Source organism: Myotis lucifugus, unplaced genomic scaffold (assembly GCF_000147115.1).
Source record: "Myotis lucifugus unplaced genomic scaffold, Myoluc2.0 scaffold_0, whole genome shotgun sequence".
Lineage (NCBI taxonomy): Eukaryota > Metazoa > Chordata > Mammalia > Chiroptera > Vespertilionidae > Myotis > Myotis lucifugus.
The window spans coordinates 43551522-43567726 of NW_005871048.1; the positions used below are offsets into that span (position 1 = coordinate 43551522).

Here is a 16205-nt window from a genome sequence, read left to right on the forward strand (position 1 = left end):
ACACCATGCCACTGCTCACTGTTCCCATAGAAAGAAGATTCCACAGCACATTGGGATCAAATCCCTATTCTTTCTGGGAGAAGGTGCTAAGAGATCTGAAAGCATTTATGCAGTAAATAAACTGAGAAAGTGGTAGCAGGTTTAATAATCAGGTACCATTATGTTGGCAAGCATCAATACCTAATAAAGACACACTTGTGCCCTTCTTCATTCGATTTGTATTTAAACCATTGTAGCATTTATTTTTTAAAGATTTTTCTTTTCTCAAAGTCATAAAAGAACCTTGCATGAGAAGAGTAATTACTGGCATCTGTCTGGTGGTCATGGAAAATGCTGAGTGACAGTAAGTCCCAGAACATCTATATCATACATCATTAATTCTTTGGGGGATATTTGGATTTAATTGAAAATTCAAAATAACATGCTTATTTTTTGGTTTGCTTCACTTAGAAGTATTAATTTCTCTAATAATAAAAAGTGTAGATTTCTGTTGAGATATGTACTGTGCTTTATTCCCATATTCTGACTGATCACTGATTTTTATTAGGAAGGGGATTTTAAACGGCTTAAGTGTAATTCTAACTTTCTTTTATTGAGTAGTCAGAGCATAGACTCCAAACAAATCTAGGCCATCATTTTTAATTTTTTATTAAAGATTCATACTCTCAAGTAGAGAAATTTAATATTTTCTTTATATTCCCCCCATCAACTCATGTTAACATTAACAGAATTGAGACTTGCACAAATATTAAAAGAGATTTGGCCCTTAAATAGATATGGGGAATGTAATTTGCTAATTAACATTACTTTAATAGTTTATAGAAAACATACTAATTCAGAAACAGAAAAAAAAGTGTGAGCTATTAAAGGCTAAAAGGAATATGTATGCAAAGAAAAGGTTGAAAACCACTATGAAGAAATCAGGTCAAGAGTTATAAATCTGCTATTTAAATACAAAAGCCTTACAAGGATCAATTCATTAAGACCTAGATCTTAACAGTAGAGAGCTCAGTTCATTTAAAGTCTTCCTTAATTCAAATATAAACTTCATTATTTACTCTGCATGAAATCCATAGTATAAAGAACAATCAGAAATTTCCAGATCATAATTCTTGATTCAGACCAATTTATACCATCTGCAGACCAAATAATGTTTTTGCTTGTTTACATAGAATTTTAAAATTTAAATTAAGATTCTTCTAGGAATAAATATGCATTTTGGTTTACAATGCCAGTAAGGAAAAAAAAAAAACAACCTGAAAACTTTCAAGTTACCTTGAAATCACTAATATTGAACATTTATAAAGAAACGCACTTTTTGGTTTTCCTAATTTGGTTGATTATCATTCATTTTCCATTTGCCACTGAAAATCTAACAAGTCAGAGAATAATCACTTTACAAACTGTACCTTCCCCCCACCCCCCAACACCCCCCAAAAAAGGAACAGAATCGTGCTACTTACAAACTTCCTCTCCTGGGAAGACTTAGCTCCTTCTGAAACAGAAAAAAAAAACACAAAGATATATATGAGAAGCTACATTCCCTCAGACCACTGGGACAGGAAATGGATAACAAGAAATGTATTGTCCTTCCTTATTTGTAATTTGGCATTTGCTATGCATAAAAAATTTTAATGTCATAATTTTATGCTGGATCCCTCCTTATATTGTTCCTTTTATCTATTGTGTTCAAGATACAAACACTGTTTACCTAAATTCCAGAGCAGAAGACACCACTCCTCACAAAGCAATGACAGTAAAATACTGAGTTGAGTTACCTGGCCCTATAATTGAGCATAAGACAAAAATCTGATGAACCAAAGGCCTTATCCAAAGAAGAAACAGACATAAGGAGGAAAAGTCTTGCGGGATTATCCTATATAATAAGATAATATGCAAATTGACCCTAACAGCAGAACGACTGGGAGTGACTGGTCACTATGACACACACTGACCACCAGGGGGCGGACGCTCAATGCAGGAGCTGCCCCCTGGTGGTCAGTGCGCTCCCACAGGGGGAGCTCTGCTCAGCCACAAGTCAGGCTGACAGCTGACAGCACAGCAGTGGTGGTGGGAGCCTTTCCCGCCTCCTCAGCAGCGCTAAGGTTGTCCGACTGCAGCTTAGGCCGCTCCCCGCTGGCAAGTGGACATCCCCCGAAGGCTCCGGGGCTGCCAGAGGGATGTCTGACTGCCAGCTTAGGCCCAATCCCCAGGGAGCGGGCCTAAGCCAGCAGGTGGTCATCCCCTGAGGGGTCCCAGACTGCGAGAGGGCACAGGCCCCGGCTGAGGGACCCCCCCAAGTGCACAAATTTTTGTGCACCGGGCCTCTAGTCTACACTAATAAAAGAGAAACATGGTAATTAGCGTACGACCGCTACCCTTCCCATTGGCTAATCAGCATATCCTTATGCAAATTAACTGTCAGCCAAGATGGCGGCCAGCAGCCATGCACTGAAGCGAGCAGGGAGGCTTGCTTGCTCCAGTGATGGCGAACTCCAACGTTCCCCGCCTCACTTGCCGGCCTCTCAGCTGCAACTCTAAGCAACTATGTACTATGTTGCAAATATAGAAGCTAAACAAAACCCCAGAAACCAGCGTTAGTCAGCCGGGCTTCAGCCAGCCGGACCGCAACATTGTATCAATGTTTTCAGCAGCAAGGCCTCAGAGCTAAAGCTGGCCCAGAATAAAAAAAGAAAAAAAGGAGCGGTTGGGAGCTTCAGTCACTCGCCAGCCGGAAAACGGCCCTCAGCCCCTCACCCAGACTGGCCAGGCACCCCAGTGGGGACCCCCACCCTGATCCAGGACACCCTTCAGGGCAAACCAGCCAGCCCCCACCCATGCACCAGGCCTCTATTCTATATAGTAAAAGGGTAATATGCCTCCCGGCACCGGGATCAGCATGACAGGGGGCAGCGACCAAACCCCCTGATCACCCTGCGGCTCTGTGTGTGACAGGGGGCGGGGCCACAACCTCCCTATCCGCCCTGCTCTGTTCATGACAGGGGAAGGCACCCCAAACCTCTGATCAGCCCTGCTCTGTGCCTGCTAGGGGGGAGCTCCCCAATCCCCTGATCGCCCTGCGGCTCTGTGTGTGACAGGGTAGAGCCATAACCTCCCCATTGGCCCTGCCCTGAGTATGACAAGGTGCAGCGCCCCAACCCCCTGATCTGCCCTGCTCTGTGTGTGACAGGGGGGAGCTCCTTACCCCCTGATCGGCCCTGCTCTGTGCATGACAGGGGGGAGTTCCTCAACCCCCTGATGGGCCCTGCTCTGTGCATGACAGGGGGGAGCTCCCTAACCCCCTGATCGACCCTGCTCTGTGTGTGACAGAGTACGGAGCCCCAACACCCCTGATGGGTCCTGCTCTGTGAGTGACAGGGGGCAGCGCCCCAACCCCCTGATCAGCCCTGCTCTGTGCGTGACAAGGGGTGGCGCCGCACCCTCCCCATCTACCCTGCCTTGAGTGTGACAGGGGGCGGTGCCCCAACCCCCCAATCGGCCCTACCCTGAGCATGACTGAGGGTGGCATCGCAACCTCCCGATCCGCCCTGCTCTGAGCCTGACCAGGGGCTGCACCTAGGGATTGGGCGTGCCCTCTGCCACCCGGGAGCAGGCCTAAGCCAGCAGGTCGTTATCTCCTGAGGGGTCCCAGACTGCGAGAGGGCACAGGCCGGGCTGGGGGACCCCCCCCTCACCCCCCCCCCCCCGGAGTGCACAAATTTTTGTGCACCGGGCCTCTAGTCTATAATAATAAAAGTGTAATATGCAAATCAACTGAACAGCTGAACAGTTGGAACGACCGTCGGGACGACATTCCGGACGAAGCCCGAAGCCGGGGCTGTGAGGGCCGGCGGAGGCAGCCGGGGCTGCAAAGGTCTACTCTTGTGAAATGAAAAGAACAGTTAAGTCAGACAATTTGTCCCCAACAGAAACAGACTCATGCCATAACATTGTGCATACCCAAATTACACTTTATTTTTAAAAATAAATCAAAAGACTTCTTTCTGGTGTTATTTTTTAAATAAATGTGAATTATGACTTAGGATATTTGAAGTAGGTTAATGAACCTCTAAAAGGTAACTAGACAGCAACACCAATTAATAGAGCACTTTCTAGTTTTAAAAGGGTACTCTCGCACTTATCTCTAATTAAGACCATTATGAACCTAACTACAGAGGGGCTGTAGGAAAACAACAACAAGCAAACAAATACACACAAAGGGACACAGGAGTACCTCCACCCATTAATGAAGTTTTCAAATCCAGGGTACTCAAGAATGATTACCTGATGACAATAATTAAAGAATAGGAAGCAATGAGTTACTGGACTATTTAAATTCAAAAAGGACACACTATAAACTCTAAAGACTCGGCTAGTTTGGTTTTCCATTCCCATAACTATAATTTATGTTTTTGCCTTGCAGGAGCTCAGGCATAATCTTTAGAAAAGTGTTTTCCCCCCAGCTTCAAACTCACCTTTCCTGTTCCCTATTTTTATGGGCTCCTTCAATGCCTACCCGGACAGTGGCCTGAGATCTCACTTCCAGACAATGTAGTTCACTCCACAGAACATGGCCTGAGCGTTGCAGGCTGAAGGGGAGGATAACTGCTTTAGATATGATGCCGGACTGATTAAGTGGCAAATGCATTTTGATACAGGGTTATAATAATCACATCACTGTTTAATTGCAAGAAGAAACAATCAACAATTTTAGGAACAGAGTATCTTTTTCCTTCTTCCAATAGCAAACTTCCTTTCAAGGTCTGTAGGGGTCAGTGGTGAAATGCTTTTTTTGCTGTTTTGTTTTGCTTTATTGCTTAAGCCTTGATTAGCTCCATGAAATTATAGTGTTTGCTGAACTTGGCTCCCTGATTCTGAAACGTAAATATACCTTCACTGACTAAAGTCTCTGACTATGACAGTTTTCCTTCAGAACTGCAATGGAAATGCAAAACCAATGAGTAACTTTCTATTTGTGCATTTTGGCTCTGACAAGCCCTGAGAAATTAGTTTTGTATTCAGATTCCTAGAAGTACTTGTTCACCGGACTGTTCCTTGTAGAAAAGACTTAGAGACCCACTGCACAGCAAGACGCCAAGGGGTCCAATAAAGAAACACTACTCTGTGCAGTAAGTTGACTCTTACTGGATTCAGCAGATTAAAGAAAAGGAAGGGTACCTGAGATGTTAGCATTAATAACAGAAAGAAAATGTCAGACGTCACTTCAACTTTATATGCAAATAGATCACTATAAAAGGGAAAAGGCATAATGAGTGATCCCAAAGAGTTGGATCAATCATATTTCACCAAATGACTCCACCATCCACTGGCTGCTCTGCTCCAGGGGAAAAAATAAACCGCTGAAACAGCAAGATAAGGGATAAACACCAGCTCTGTTTTTAATCAGTCTTTCGAGTTCGTCTAGAATTATGAGTTCTAAACAAGAAGAAAGGTTACGGTGTGCAGCCCAGCACTGCGGCTCCGCGGGACAGCAGCCCGGGCTCAGAGATGAGGGGCAAGGACATTCAATAGGCCGCTGTCAGCTGACCTGACGCTTCCAAGCTAACCGAGCCGGAGGAGCTAATCCACCTGACGGCTTGAATGTCAGGCTCGGGACTGGAAACTCAATTTGGTAGCAAATTGGAATCAGATGTGATGGTAATAAAGTGAGAGAAATGACTGTGCTGTGGCCAAGACCTTGTGAACAGGACCTGCAAATACCAGGCAGGCGAAGCAATTGCAGGCAGAGCGAGGAGTGCGGCTGCCCCGATACGTGGGGGCCACATGCTGATAACGTCTGTACCACTCAATCTAAGTGAGCAGCGTCAAGGCATTTACTGCCCAGGTCCCTGTGGTACTCGGTGTGTGTGTCCTTGTTTTACTTTCCTAATGTCATGATAAGGCCACTAACAAATACCTAGTTAGATCAGACATGTGGTATTGGTCACAGTCATAAACCAAAGTTTGTGCATATATATTTGAAATATGTGTTAAATATTTAGCATCAGGTAAACATTAGAGACACTGGGTTGATAAAGGACTGTACTCGCTATAAAATACTAGTGTAGTGTGGAAAGGCCTGGAACAGAAGTCTTTTAAAAGTACGCAGCAGTACGAAGGGCGGAGGGGTCAGGACTGTTTCTCGCCCAGTGATGGTCCCCATTATTCATGATGACAAAATCTGGCGGAACTGACATTATGCTCAACCTCAAGAGTAAGCGCAGGTTAAATTAAGCTAATGGCAACACTCATGGCTTGGACAAAGCAACTGGTTCAAAGATGGTCTGAGATTCAGTCTGGGAAAACAAGATACAAAACAATGTTTGCTGGGGATTCCTGGGAAAGAACTCCCTTTCCTTTTCCAAGAGAACTAGCAGGAAAGAAGGGGCATCATTCACCCTAGGAATCTAATGGCCACTACTTGATAGACATGAAAGGTGGCATAAAAGAAACAGACAGAAAATGGGTGTTGGGTGCTATCTTTGAGACAATGGTTCTAGCCTTGCCAATTAATTACCTGGATTTCTCAGTTACACCAGCCAATCAAGTCCCTTTATTGTTTAAAGCAGTTTAACTTGTGTTTTCTGTTACTTGGGATTCAAATATTCCCAAGTGACACAATACTTGAGCCTCGGCTTTATTAAGCGTCGTCTGGGAGCTGGCTAGGCAGCCTCAGGTGTGGGCGAGGAGAGGGGCATCCCAGAAGTGGGCACAGATGTGGCAAGGCCAGGGGGAATGAACCGTACACAGCTCTTGGGAAGATTGGAATGGCTGGGACAGGGGAGAAAGTAACCACTACCAGGACATGAGTATGGATGCAGGACAGGGCCAAGTCATAGGAGGTTTTTGAAAGGGTCTGCCTTTGTCCTATGGACAAGGGGAACTCATGGGACACTTTAAACAGGAGAAAACATGGTGGAATCAGCACGTACAAGGGGATCACTCTGGCATCAGGGTGCCAACGGGCTCACTGGGAACAAATGGGAAAGGAATTAGGGGCTTATTCCACTGTCCAGGATTCAGGACCAAGTGCCAAGACCAAAGAAAGAGGCAGCGGGGAGGGTGGCGAGGGGCAAATTCAAGAGACAAATGTGTGCACATAATCTACAGGAGAAGAGCAGGAATGCTTAACTTCTGGAGCTAAAGACAAGGTGCGCCATGCAGAGATTAGGGAAAAGGGGGCATCCTAGCGCACTGGGGGCCTTCCAGAAGTTAAATAATGGAAATCTGAATGTAAATGAGGGGATGGCAGAAACCACTCAAGTTATGGACAGGAACATGAGAGCAAGTTGCAAAATTAAGATAAAAGCAAAGGTTGCCGTTCCAAGTCTTTCTTGCATGTAAGTTAAACACCAACCCCCTTTCCCACTTTAAATTTTTACACAAATGGTGGAAACTGTTTTTCTTTACTAAATGCATCTGCCTTCATGTGCTGAACAGCAGTGCCTAACATTTCCTGCGGAGTAACATACATTATCTTATTGAATCTTCACTATTATCTCCACTTTAGGGAACTGAGGCGGAGGCAGGTTAAGCAGCTTACACAAGGTCACGGAGCTGGGTAAATGGCTTAGCTTGTCCTTGAATCCATATCAGCCTTAGTGCTGGGCAGTTTAATTACTTTTCATCACCAAGTAAGACCTGGTGTATTTGTACTGTGGATTCCCCTCATGAAGGGCACCAAGCTGCATTCATAGTTGATAACACACTGGCTGGCAATCACGCTCAGGAGGGAGGGATACAAAAGATCTTTGCAGCTCTTTCTAAGCAAATTTCACACTTAAATTATTTTTATAGATTCTGATTTTACTTGGAGCAAAGCCTTGCAAATACATTACTTTTAACACAGGCCTTTTAAAGGAGAAAAGCGTAACAAGTCAAATAATCAGCTAACCCCAAAGTAAATGAGCAAACGAAACAAGCTTCCTTTCCAGTCAATTACTGTGGTTTTTGATGCTTCCTAACATGTTATACCCTGGACGTCAATAAATTAAGCTTGGGAATGAGATATTTATATACCTACTGCCTTCCAACTCAGTATTCTATAGGGGATATCTGCCTCCTAAGTCAAAAGTTTCCATGTTTCCCTGCAGAGTTTGCCAAATAACAACTAGAACATCTATAATAATAAAAACATAATATGCAAATCAACCGAACAGCGGAACGACCATCCGGAAGACCTTCCGGACGAAGCTGGGGCTGCGAAGGCCTACTCTTGCATGAATTTCGTGCATCAGGCCTCTAGTATATTAACAACATCCCCAGTTTATTGAGTGCCTCTTACATAATAAGGGAAATGCACTTATTTCCTCCAAGTTGTTAGCTTCTACCTCACAGTCATATTGTATTTTCTGTGCTTATTTTGTGCTCAAAGAACAGAAGAACTATTTCTTTCAAGCAAACGTATGTCATTTTTGAAATGAAGGAAACCAGTTTTGATCACATTAGGAAGCCACAATGCTTCACAACAAATGAAACTAAACAAGACCAACCAAACATTACACTAAAAAAAAAAATCCCTATTTAAGCAAATTGTATACTTCACAGTGATTCATGCACAAAACTTCGATTCAGACCTACCTATAGTCTAATCTTAGCTAATGCTGAAAGTGCCCTTGAAAGCTTCCCTTAACTTCTGGGTTTCCTAAATTATAAAATGAGGCTACTACAGTTCATGTCATAAGGTGTGGAGAAGATTCATGAAAACGCGTGGCCTACATTTGAACAGGAGAGCACCCCAGATCTCTCTCACAGAAGGAGAGACACCCTAGAGCACAAGCGAGGGCTCTGATAGAGAGAGGTTGGGTGGAATCAAAGAGCAAGTGCCCAGGACCCACCCTCCTCTCTCAGGGCAGAACCTGGGCACAGTCTGTGAAGCAACTGGAAGATTCAAAACGAATGAGGCTTCGGTGAACTCACACACCATTACTCATCAGCAGGAAAATTCCTCAGGCAGAAGGAGATCAAACACAGATGCTGGATACTTAGGATTTTAATCATCTTTAAGGCAGTGTCCATTTAGAGGTCCTTTAGGACTATAAAATTAAGGTCATCATGGACAAGTTTTGTGATTTTCTTTTTTCCCTTAGAAGAGACATGTGAAGGCTCTTGATAAATACGCGTATCAGCCCTGCCACTTAGCTGTGTTTCTTGTTGCTTGGGAAAGCCTGTGACCTACAGTGAGCTCAGATAACAAGGCAACACTACACAGCTGTGCCACACAAGGCTCCGCAATTTCTTTAGTCCTTCCATCCATTACCAGCAAATTACAGTAAATTCAAAATATTGATCTGCACACCCCTATATGGGAAGAAAGTTACCATCGACTTTTATTGCTTATCGTGGGCACAATTCCCTAGGATCAATAAAAGCTACAATGTTCATAAGCTTCTAAAAAGCTAGTTAATATAGTGGATATGAGACACCTCTTAGGATCACTATAAATCTGAAAGATTCTTCAACAGAACAGCAGCAAACTTCTTCAATGTTCGAAAGCCTTATTTGAGTTTAGAATTTTCTCATTACCCAGGAAAATGCCCTTGGAAAGAAGTAAACATCAATGACTGGGAATAAAAACTAAGCAACTAGAAAGAACCCTACTCAACCGATTCTCACTTTTAACTTTCAGTTCCCTCGGTATTTCCACACCGACATCACTGTGCAATCCAGAGTCCAGCATTAAGAGTTTAAAAAGAAAAAGTTGTAATCACTTTTAAGTGTATCTTAATGCAGGTTTACATGAGTTTTCTTGACAGTGGTTTCAATGAAAACCAGTTTGCCCATAAACAATATTTCAATCACCCCAATTTAAAAAATCAATATCCTTTTATGAACCAATTTTTAAAAATCAGATAATTCAAAGGTCCCATTAAAATTACAGACAACCTTAATACAAAAAAGAAAAAGGCTTTTTATAGAGCTGGGGAGGAGAACTGGATGAGACTATCTGACCAGTGAAAGTGGATTTATTCAGCTGAGATTAATCATTTTTATTTACTAAGGACACCTCGTAGTTCAGCAGTCACTATTCTGAAAGCCCATTTTAGCACAGAAATTTACAGGCAAATCAGCTCTAGGGAGCTCTTGAAGTGCTGTATGAAGCTAATACCCACACGTCTGCTTTTGCCTGACCATTCTTCTCCATCTAAATGCAAAAGACGACACTTAAAATGTACATAATAAAATGATGAGAGGGCGATGGAAGATTAATGGCACACATATTCAAATAATCAATAATGTGACTTAAGCCGTTAATGGTAGTGAAATTTATTGTAAAGAGGTCACAGAATAAAATAAACAATTGGCTTCTACAGGATATATTTTACTTAGTAATAATAGGTTCTATTTGTGAAAGGGTACGGTATCTGACTTTTTATAAAGTACTGTATTTCTTCCAATGTTCTATTTGAAGTAACATCAGCTGAACGTATGCTGGCTGGCACTGGCAACACCAAGACTGAAGAACCCAGGATAGATAGACTCCCCCACTCCCTACTTCACACCTTCCCTCCCTCACCACTGCGGAAACAGGTGCTGCCCTGGCTGCTGCCACAGCGTCAAAAATCAGCCTTGCTCTAGGAAGCCCCAGGCACTGTGTACACATTTTCTCCCACAGGACGTATTTCAGCCTTTCCCCGACCCTGCAATTACAGGAAGGCTGACCACCATCTTTTTTTTCTGCTGCAGAAACTGAATCTTGGACAAATTGGGCTGTGATTTGCTCAAGGTCAGAGGCTTCACCTTAAGGACAGCCGAGCAAAGACCAAAGTAGCCTTGATGACAGTGTTTCCATTCCACACCAACCTGGACACTCAACCAACAGAAATTTTTAAGTGGCAAATAATAAATCCTTAGTTACTTAAGTTGCTATTCGTTGAATGTTTTGTTATTTGCAGCTAAAGACATTTCTGTTACTCTCCCAAAATAGTTAGTACTGAGCTGGGCAAGTCAGCTTCGGAGCAGTGTCTCCCAGGGCACACCAGGGCACCAAGACAACCCTGGCGCCACCAGCTCTCAGCATGAGCAGGGCTGGTTACCCAAAGAAAATGACCAAACGCTCCTTAAATTAGGATTAGGTTCTTTGAGAAACAAAAGCCCTGGAAGCATTGATTATAGACCTGCCGGTGTGGTTCCTTTTTCCAAAATAGATTTGGGAGAGCTGCACCGTGTGTGTTAATAACTTTGAAGTTAACCAAAGAGACTTCGAGTTTAATGGCATCACATTTGTGGCCGTCAATTAGCAGGAAATACCATAACTGGGTGAAGTTTTAGATTTTTTTTTTAATTGCTTCTTCCCAAAGACTAAATTCTGTTCTCACCGCAAATACAGAATCCTCCCAAAGTCAAAATGACCCCTGGTGATGTTTTCTGATCACAAGGACTACAACAAGGGTGGACATTTACATTTGAGACCTAAGAACTTTTTTATAAGATGACCTCTTATTTTTGTTAACTAAAAAAATACGTTAACAAGCAGGAAGATTTCCCCCTTAAAATATGTGAATGCTTCCTCCTGTAATTCAGGGGTGAACTTAGGTGGCTTCCACTTTGGTTTTAGGTTCTTCCTTTGAAAAATAAAAGGCACACTGGGCCTTATTGTGCTGACATGATTACTGTGTTTCACAGAAGCTGTGTGTCCTCACACTGAATTACACTGGATTACCTTGGAAACCTGGAATTGATAGTTGAGTCTGGACTCACTGCCTATAGAATATAAGTAAAATAAAGAAAGAAAGTAAGACCTGACACTACTATAAAATAGTATGAACAAAGAGGGGAAATCAACTTCAGAACATTGAAGAATACAGTCATAGGCAGCCTTTCAAAGCCACACTCTAGACAAGCTGATGAATTTTCGCTAACACTTTTAAATGGTTCTGTTGCTTTAAATGCTAGTTTGAAAAGATAAATGGAATTACACTGAATTGAATTATATATCAATCAGAATAAAAACAGTAACTAAGTAAAACAGACTGCTAAAGAATTATGTCTTTTTTGAGATATAATGACATATAACATTGTACAAGTTTAAGGTGTAAAACATAATGATATGACTCATTTATATTGCGATATGACTGCCACTGTAGCATTAAGTAACACTTCTATTGTGTCACATAATTATCATTTCCTCCAGTAGTGGGGACAATTAAGATCTAGTCTCTTAGCAAGCTTAATGTTTATAATACAGGTTTGGGATCTATAATCACTGTGCTGTGAATTTGATTTCCAGGACTTATTTATCTACTAGTTACAAGTATGTTCCCTTAAACAACACCTCTCCCAGTCCCCCAACTCACTCCTGGAGACCACCATTCCTCTGTGTTGTTTTTTTCAAGTTCAATTATTTTAGATTCCACATATAAGAGGTATATTCTCTTTCATCTAAATATAAAAATCCAATGTGCTATACGCTAGCTAACTGAATTAAGTTGCTAACCCATGGAGTCCTTTGGCCCACCAATGAATGCATTTAGGGGGCAGAGCCACAAGGAGGCCACCAAGCACAGTGGCCCTGAAGGAGACTGGCTTAGGAGTATGGCCCTGAGCAAATTACTTACCCTCACGGGAAATTATAGATAGGAAGAGCTCACAGTTTTGATGTGGATTAAATAATACACATAAAGTGTCTAGAAAAGTGACTGGTACACATTGAGCACACTAATATTAGGTTATTATTCTATCTTAAATATTCATGCACAAATCTGACATTGCAACCCTGAAGTTTTACAATTTGAAAGTATAAAGTGTTCATCTACATAATAGGCAGTTATGCTGATGTATCTCCCGTGCACCAAAAGACAGATGAAAATTAATAATATGTTTAAATATTCTCTAAGCCTACTTGAATGAAAGCTTAGGGAATCTATCCTGGAGTTTCTTACTGATACGCTCAGGTGCTTTTTAAATGAGCTCTGCTACTTTAAAACTAAGCCAAAATAGCTGACCTGGGCAGTTGTAATTGCCTTTTATTAAGCATGGTGTCCATCTCAATGATAAACAAACCTCTTAAAAAGTCAGATTCCATTTTTACCTACACACATGCTAAGCAAGTTGGCATATGTTCCCAGCATGCTATAGTATGTACTTTAAGCAGACCCTTTTTATCTTGTGTAGCTTTCATTATATTTATATGAGAGAAAGTATTTCTTTCTATGACCAGGAATAATGCTAGATGTGTTGTCTACTGTGTTTGCATTCTGTATTTTTTCTCAGTCCACCTTTCATCAATAAATAACAGTGTTGCTTTAACTAAAAAGTGTGGAAAATTCTGATTGAATTTTCCACTTCAAAGTACACAAAATCATTTCATCTAACATGCTGTGTTAGAAAATCTATGCCCCATTCTGACCTCCTGTTGCAGACTATTCAAGTATTGGTGATGCACCGTATCACACTGCATGGCTGGTGAAGTCCAGTAAACATATTGACTGAGAAATGTTTAAAAAAAAAAAAAAACAACCCTATTCCACACAGATCCCAGCTACTGTCAAAAAAAAATCACAAAAATGTTTGCATTCTGTGTGAGAGCATGACAGAGCTCTAGGAGAAAGTCCCATAATAAATAAAGCCAGCTACTTGCATAACTCCCCATCCAAGCAGGAGTATGCATGGCTGGGGCGGGGGGCCGGAGGGGGTGGGGTGCAGCAAGGTTCTGCCCCAATATATGCTCAGAGGAATATGAGAGAAGACGTTATTAACTGTGTCCTCCCTTTAACCTATTTGCAAGGTTAAAACAAAATTTAGCAGAAGAGATTACCACCACTAGTGAGAAGGCACAACTCAGCCAGCAGGCAAGGAACACACGGAGGAAAGGTAATGTATTGATTGACCTTTCCTTCCGACCGCAGTCCAGGCAGCGAGCTGTCTTTTTTCATTTGCAGGGAAATGACAGCTGACCTGGCTTATTTTCCGGGGCTAGCAAACCAGGATAGTCCTCGGACGAGTTAGGCAGCCAAGACTGGTGTACACCTACAACGGCATCGCACTCTAACATTACGCTGTTCTAAGTAGGAGACCCGAGGCAAGAATACTGTAACCTGATGGGTTAGAGCTCTTTCTTCCTCCAAAAATTCAAGCTTCCTTATCGGAAAGCAGTGGGGAAGATGTTTCCTAGGTTTCCGAATGGCAGCCAGGATGAATTATTCATCTCCCCTGAAATAAAGAGCAACAGGGTCCACTTAACTCCACATTTCCTAAAGAACTTTGTCAATGGTTATTACTTGACAGGAAAAACTTCAAGTTCCTGGGAAAATGTTTTGTATTCAAAGATTCAGAAACACCTAGTTAAATAGAGCTCAGAAAACTTACTTAGTGTAAGATTTCTCTGAGATTTTTACAATTATTAGCATTTTTTAAAAATATATTTATTTTATTGATTTCAGAGAGGAAGGGAGAGGGAAAGAGAGATAGAAACATCAATGATGAGAGAGAATCATTGATCGGCTGCCTCCTGCATGCCCCTTACTGGAGATTGAGACCACAATCTGGGTATGTGCCCTGACTTGGAATCTAACTGTGACCTCCTGGTTCATAGGTTGACACTCAACCACCGAGCCATGTCAGTGGGGCATTATTAGCATTTTGTTTAACAAGAGCAACAGGCACGATATGCAGTATTCCCCCAATGAATGGGACCATGGATTACCCCTTAGGCACACACACAAGATGCTTTGAGAGAGAGATGTAGGTTTAACTAAATCTTTATTTTAGTACAATGATACGATGACCACAAAAAAAGCGAACAGCAAACTATTTCCATGTACTTCACCAGTGACTGCCCTTAGTAACTTTGAATTTCACAGTCTTGTATTGCACTCTGATGAAAGAGGTAGGCACCCTACACTGTAATTCAATCAGGTAGCCCCAGCATACCTTGCACTGCACAACAAATCCAAGAGAACACTGAAAATGAGGACTACCAACAAATTCCTGTGCACCCCAGTGATTCAATCTACAAAGAAATGAACACAAAGCATATAAGGACATGACTAGCATGCCACAGGCCTGTCATTCATTAGAAAGATAACCCCAGGAAGTAAGGGCTGTTACCATGCCCATGTGTTTATAACTGGCAGAATAACAAAGCTGGGTCCCTATTTATCAATGGCCAAGGCTTATCTTTGTTCTCTTTCCCCTATTGGCAAACTTCCTGATCTCCTTGGACAAATTTCCTATTTCTGAGACTTCTGCTTCCACTAAGGATGCAGACAAGCACAAACGACCACTTCTCTCAACAACATGAATGGAGATAAGAAGGAAAGCAAGAAATGAAAGCATGCTACTGGTTTGTCTGGCTCCTCCCAACCCTCCATGGCCAGTTCCCCCTCCTCCTGCCACTCCACCAGGTGGAAAGCTGGCTGTGGGCCTCTTTCTTCCTTTCAAGAGTTTATCACTTGCTGTAATTTACCTTTTCTAGGTGTACTGATGACCTTAGCTTTTGAAATGATTTTTCAAACTATGATGATATAGCTTACCTAGCTTGTTTTTATTGTTAAGGTAATGGTAATGGTAATGGTGTCTACATCCTAAGTGAAAGGGGAAGTCCAGAATAGGAGAATTTGCTTCTTCATGTGTCTATAATTTTGAGTACAAGCCAAACATTTTGAATAGAAGCCCAGTAGAAATTGAGGTAAATAATAGCGCCAGAAAAAGGAGTCTCTCCTCTGTGACACCATTTGAATAGGGTGCTGAGTCATGCTGCTCTCTACCTGAATGGGGTGCTGAGTCATGCTGCTCTCTACCTGAATGGGGTGCTGAGTCATGCTGTTTTCTACCTGAATGAGGTGCTGAGTCATGCTGCTCTCTACTTGAGTTGGGTCTAAGTATTCTTTATGACTTATGGACAAGAAAAGAAACAGGCAATACATGCAGATGCAGAGAGAGCATCATCATCATCAAAGACTCAAAAATAATTATGCTAAATGATACAGTGGCAAACACATATGATGACATGAGTGACGACATGGGAAACTTCAGTGGAGAGGTTGAAACTTTAATTATAGTAAAGAACAAAAGGGGAACACTGGACTGAAAGATACCAGAATGAAAGGGACTTAGCAACTGACTGAGCAAAGTTTAAGTTAAAATGATAGAAGTTATCAAAACAAATCACCAAAGAATAAAGCTAACAATAAAAACAAAACAAAAAGAATGCCTAAGACATGTAGGATAACATCAAACTGCCTAATGCAGGTATAAGTGGAGTC

At 42.1% G+C, this 16205-nt stretch overlaps 1 protein-coding gene across 1 annotated transcript in view; it reads right to left on the reverse strand.

Annotated features, from left to right (window-relative positions):
• Positions 1 to 1459: 1459 nt before the first annotated feature.
• LOC111823024 (microtubule-associated serine/threonine-protein kinase 4-like) overlaps positions 1460 to 16205 on the reverse strand; it is a 122503-nt gene continuing 107757 nt past the window's right edge. The window contains exon 4 of the mRNA XM_023745029.1: positions 1460 to 1495. Within this exon, the coding sequence (XP_023600797.1) occupies positions 1460 to 1495 (36 nt within the window). The remainder of the gene's footprint in view (positions 1496 to 16205) is intronic.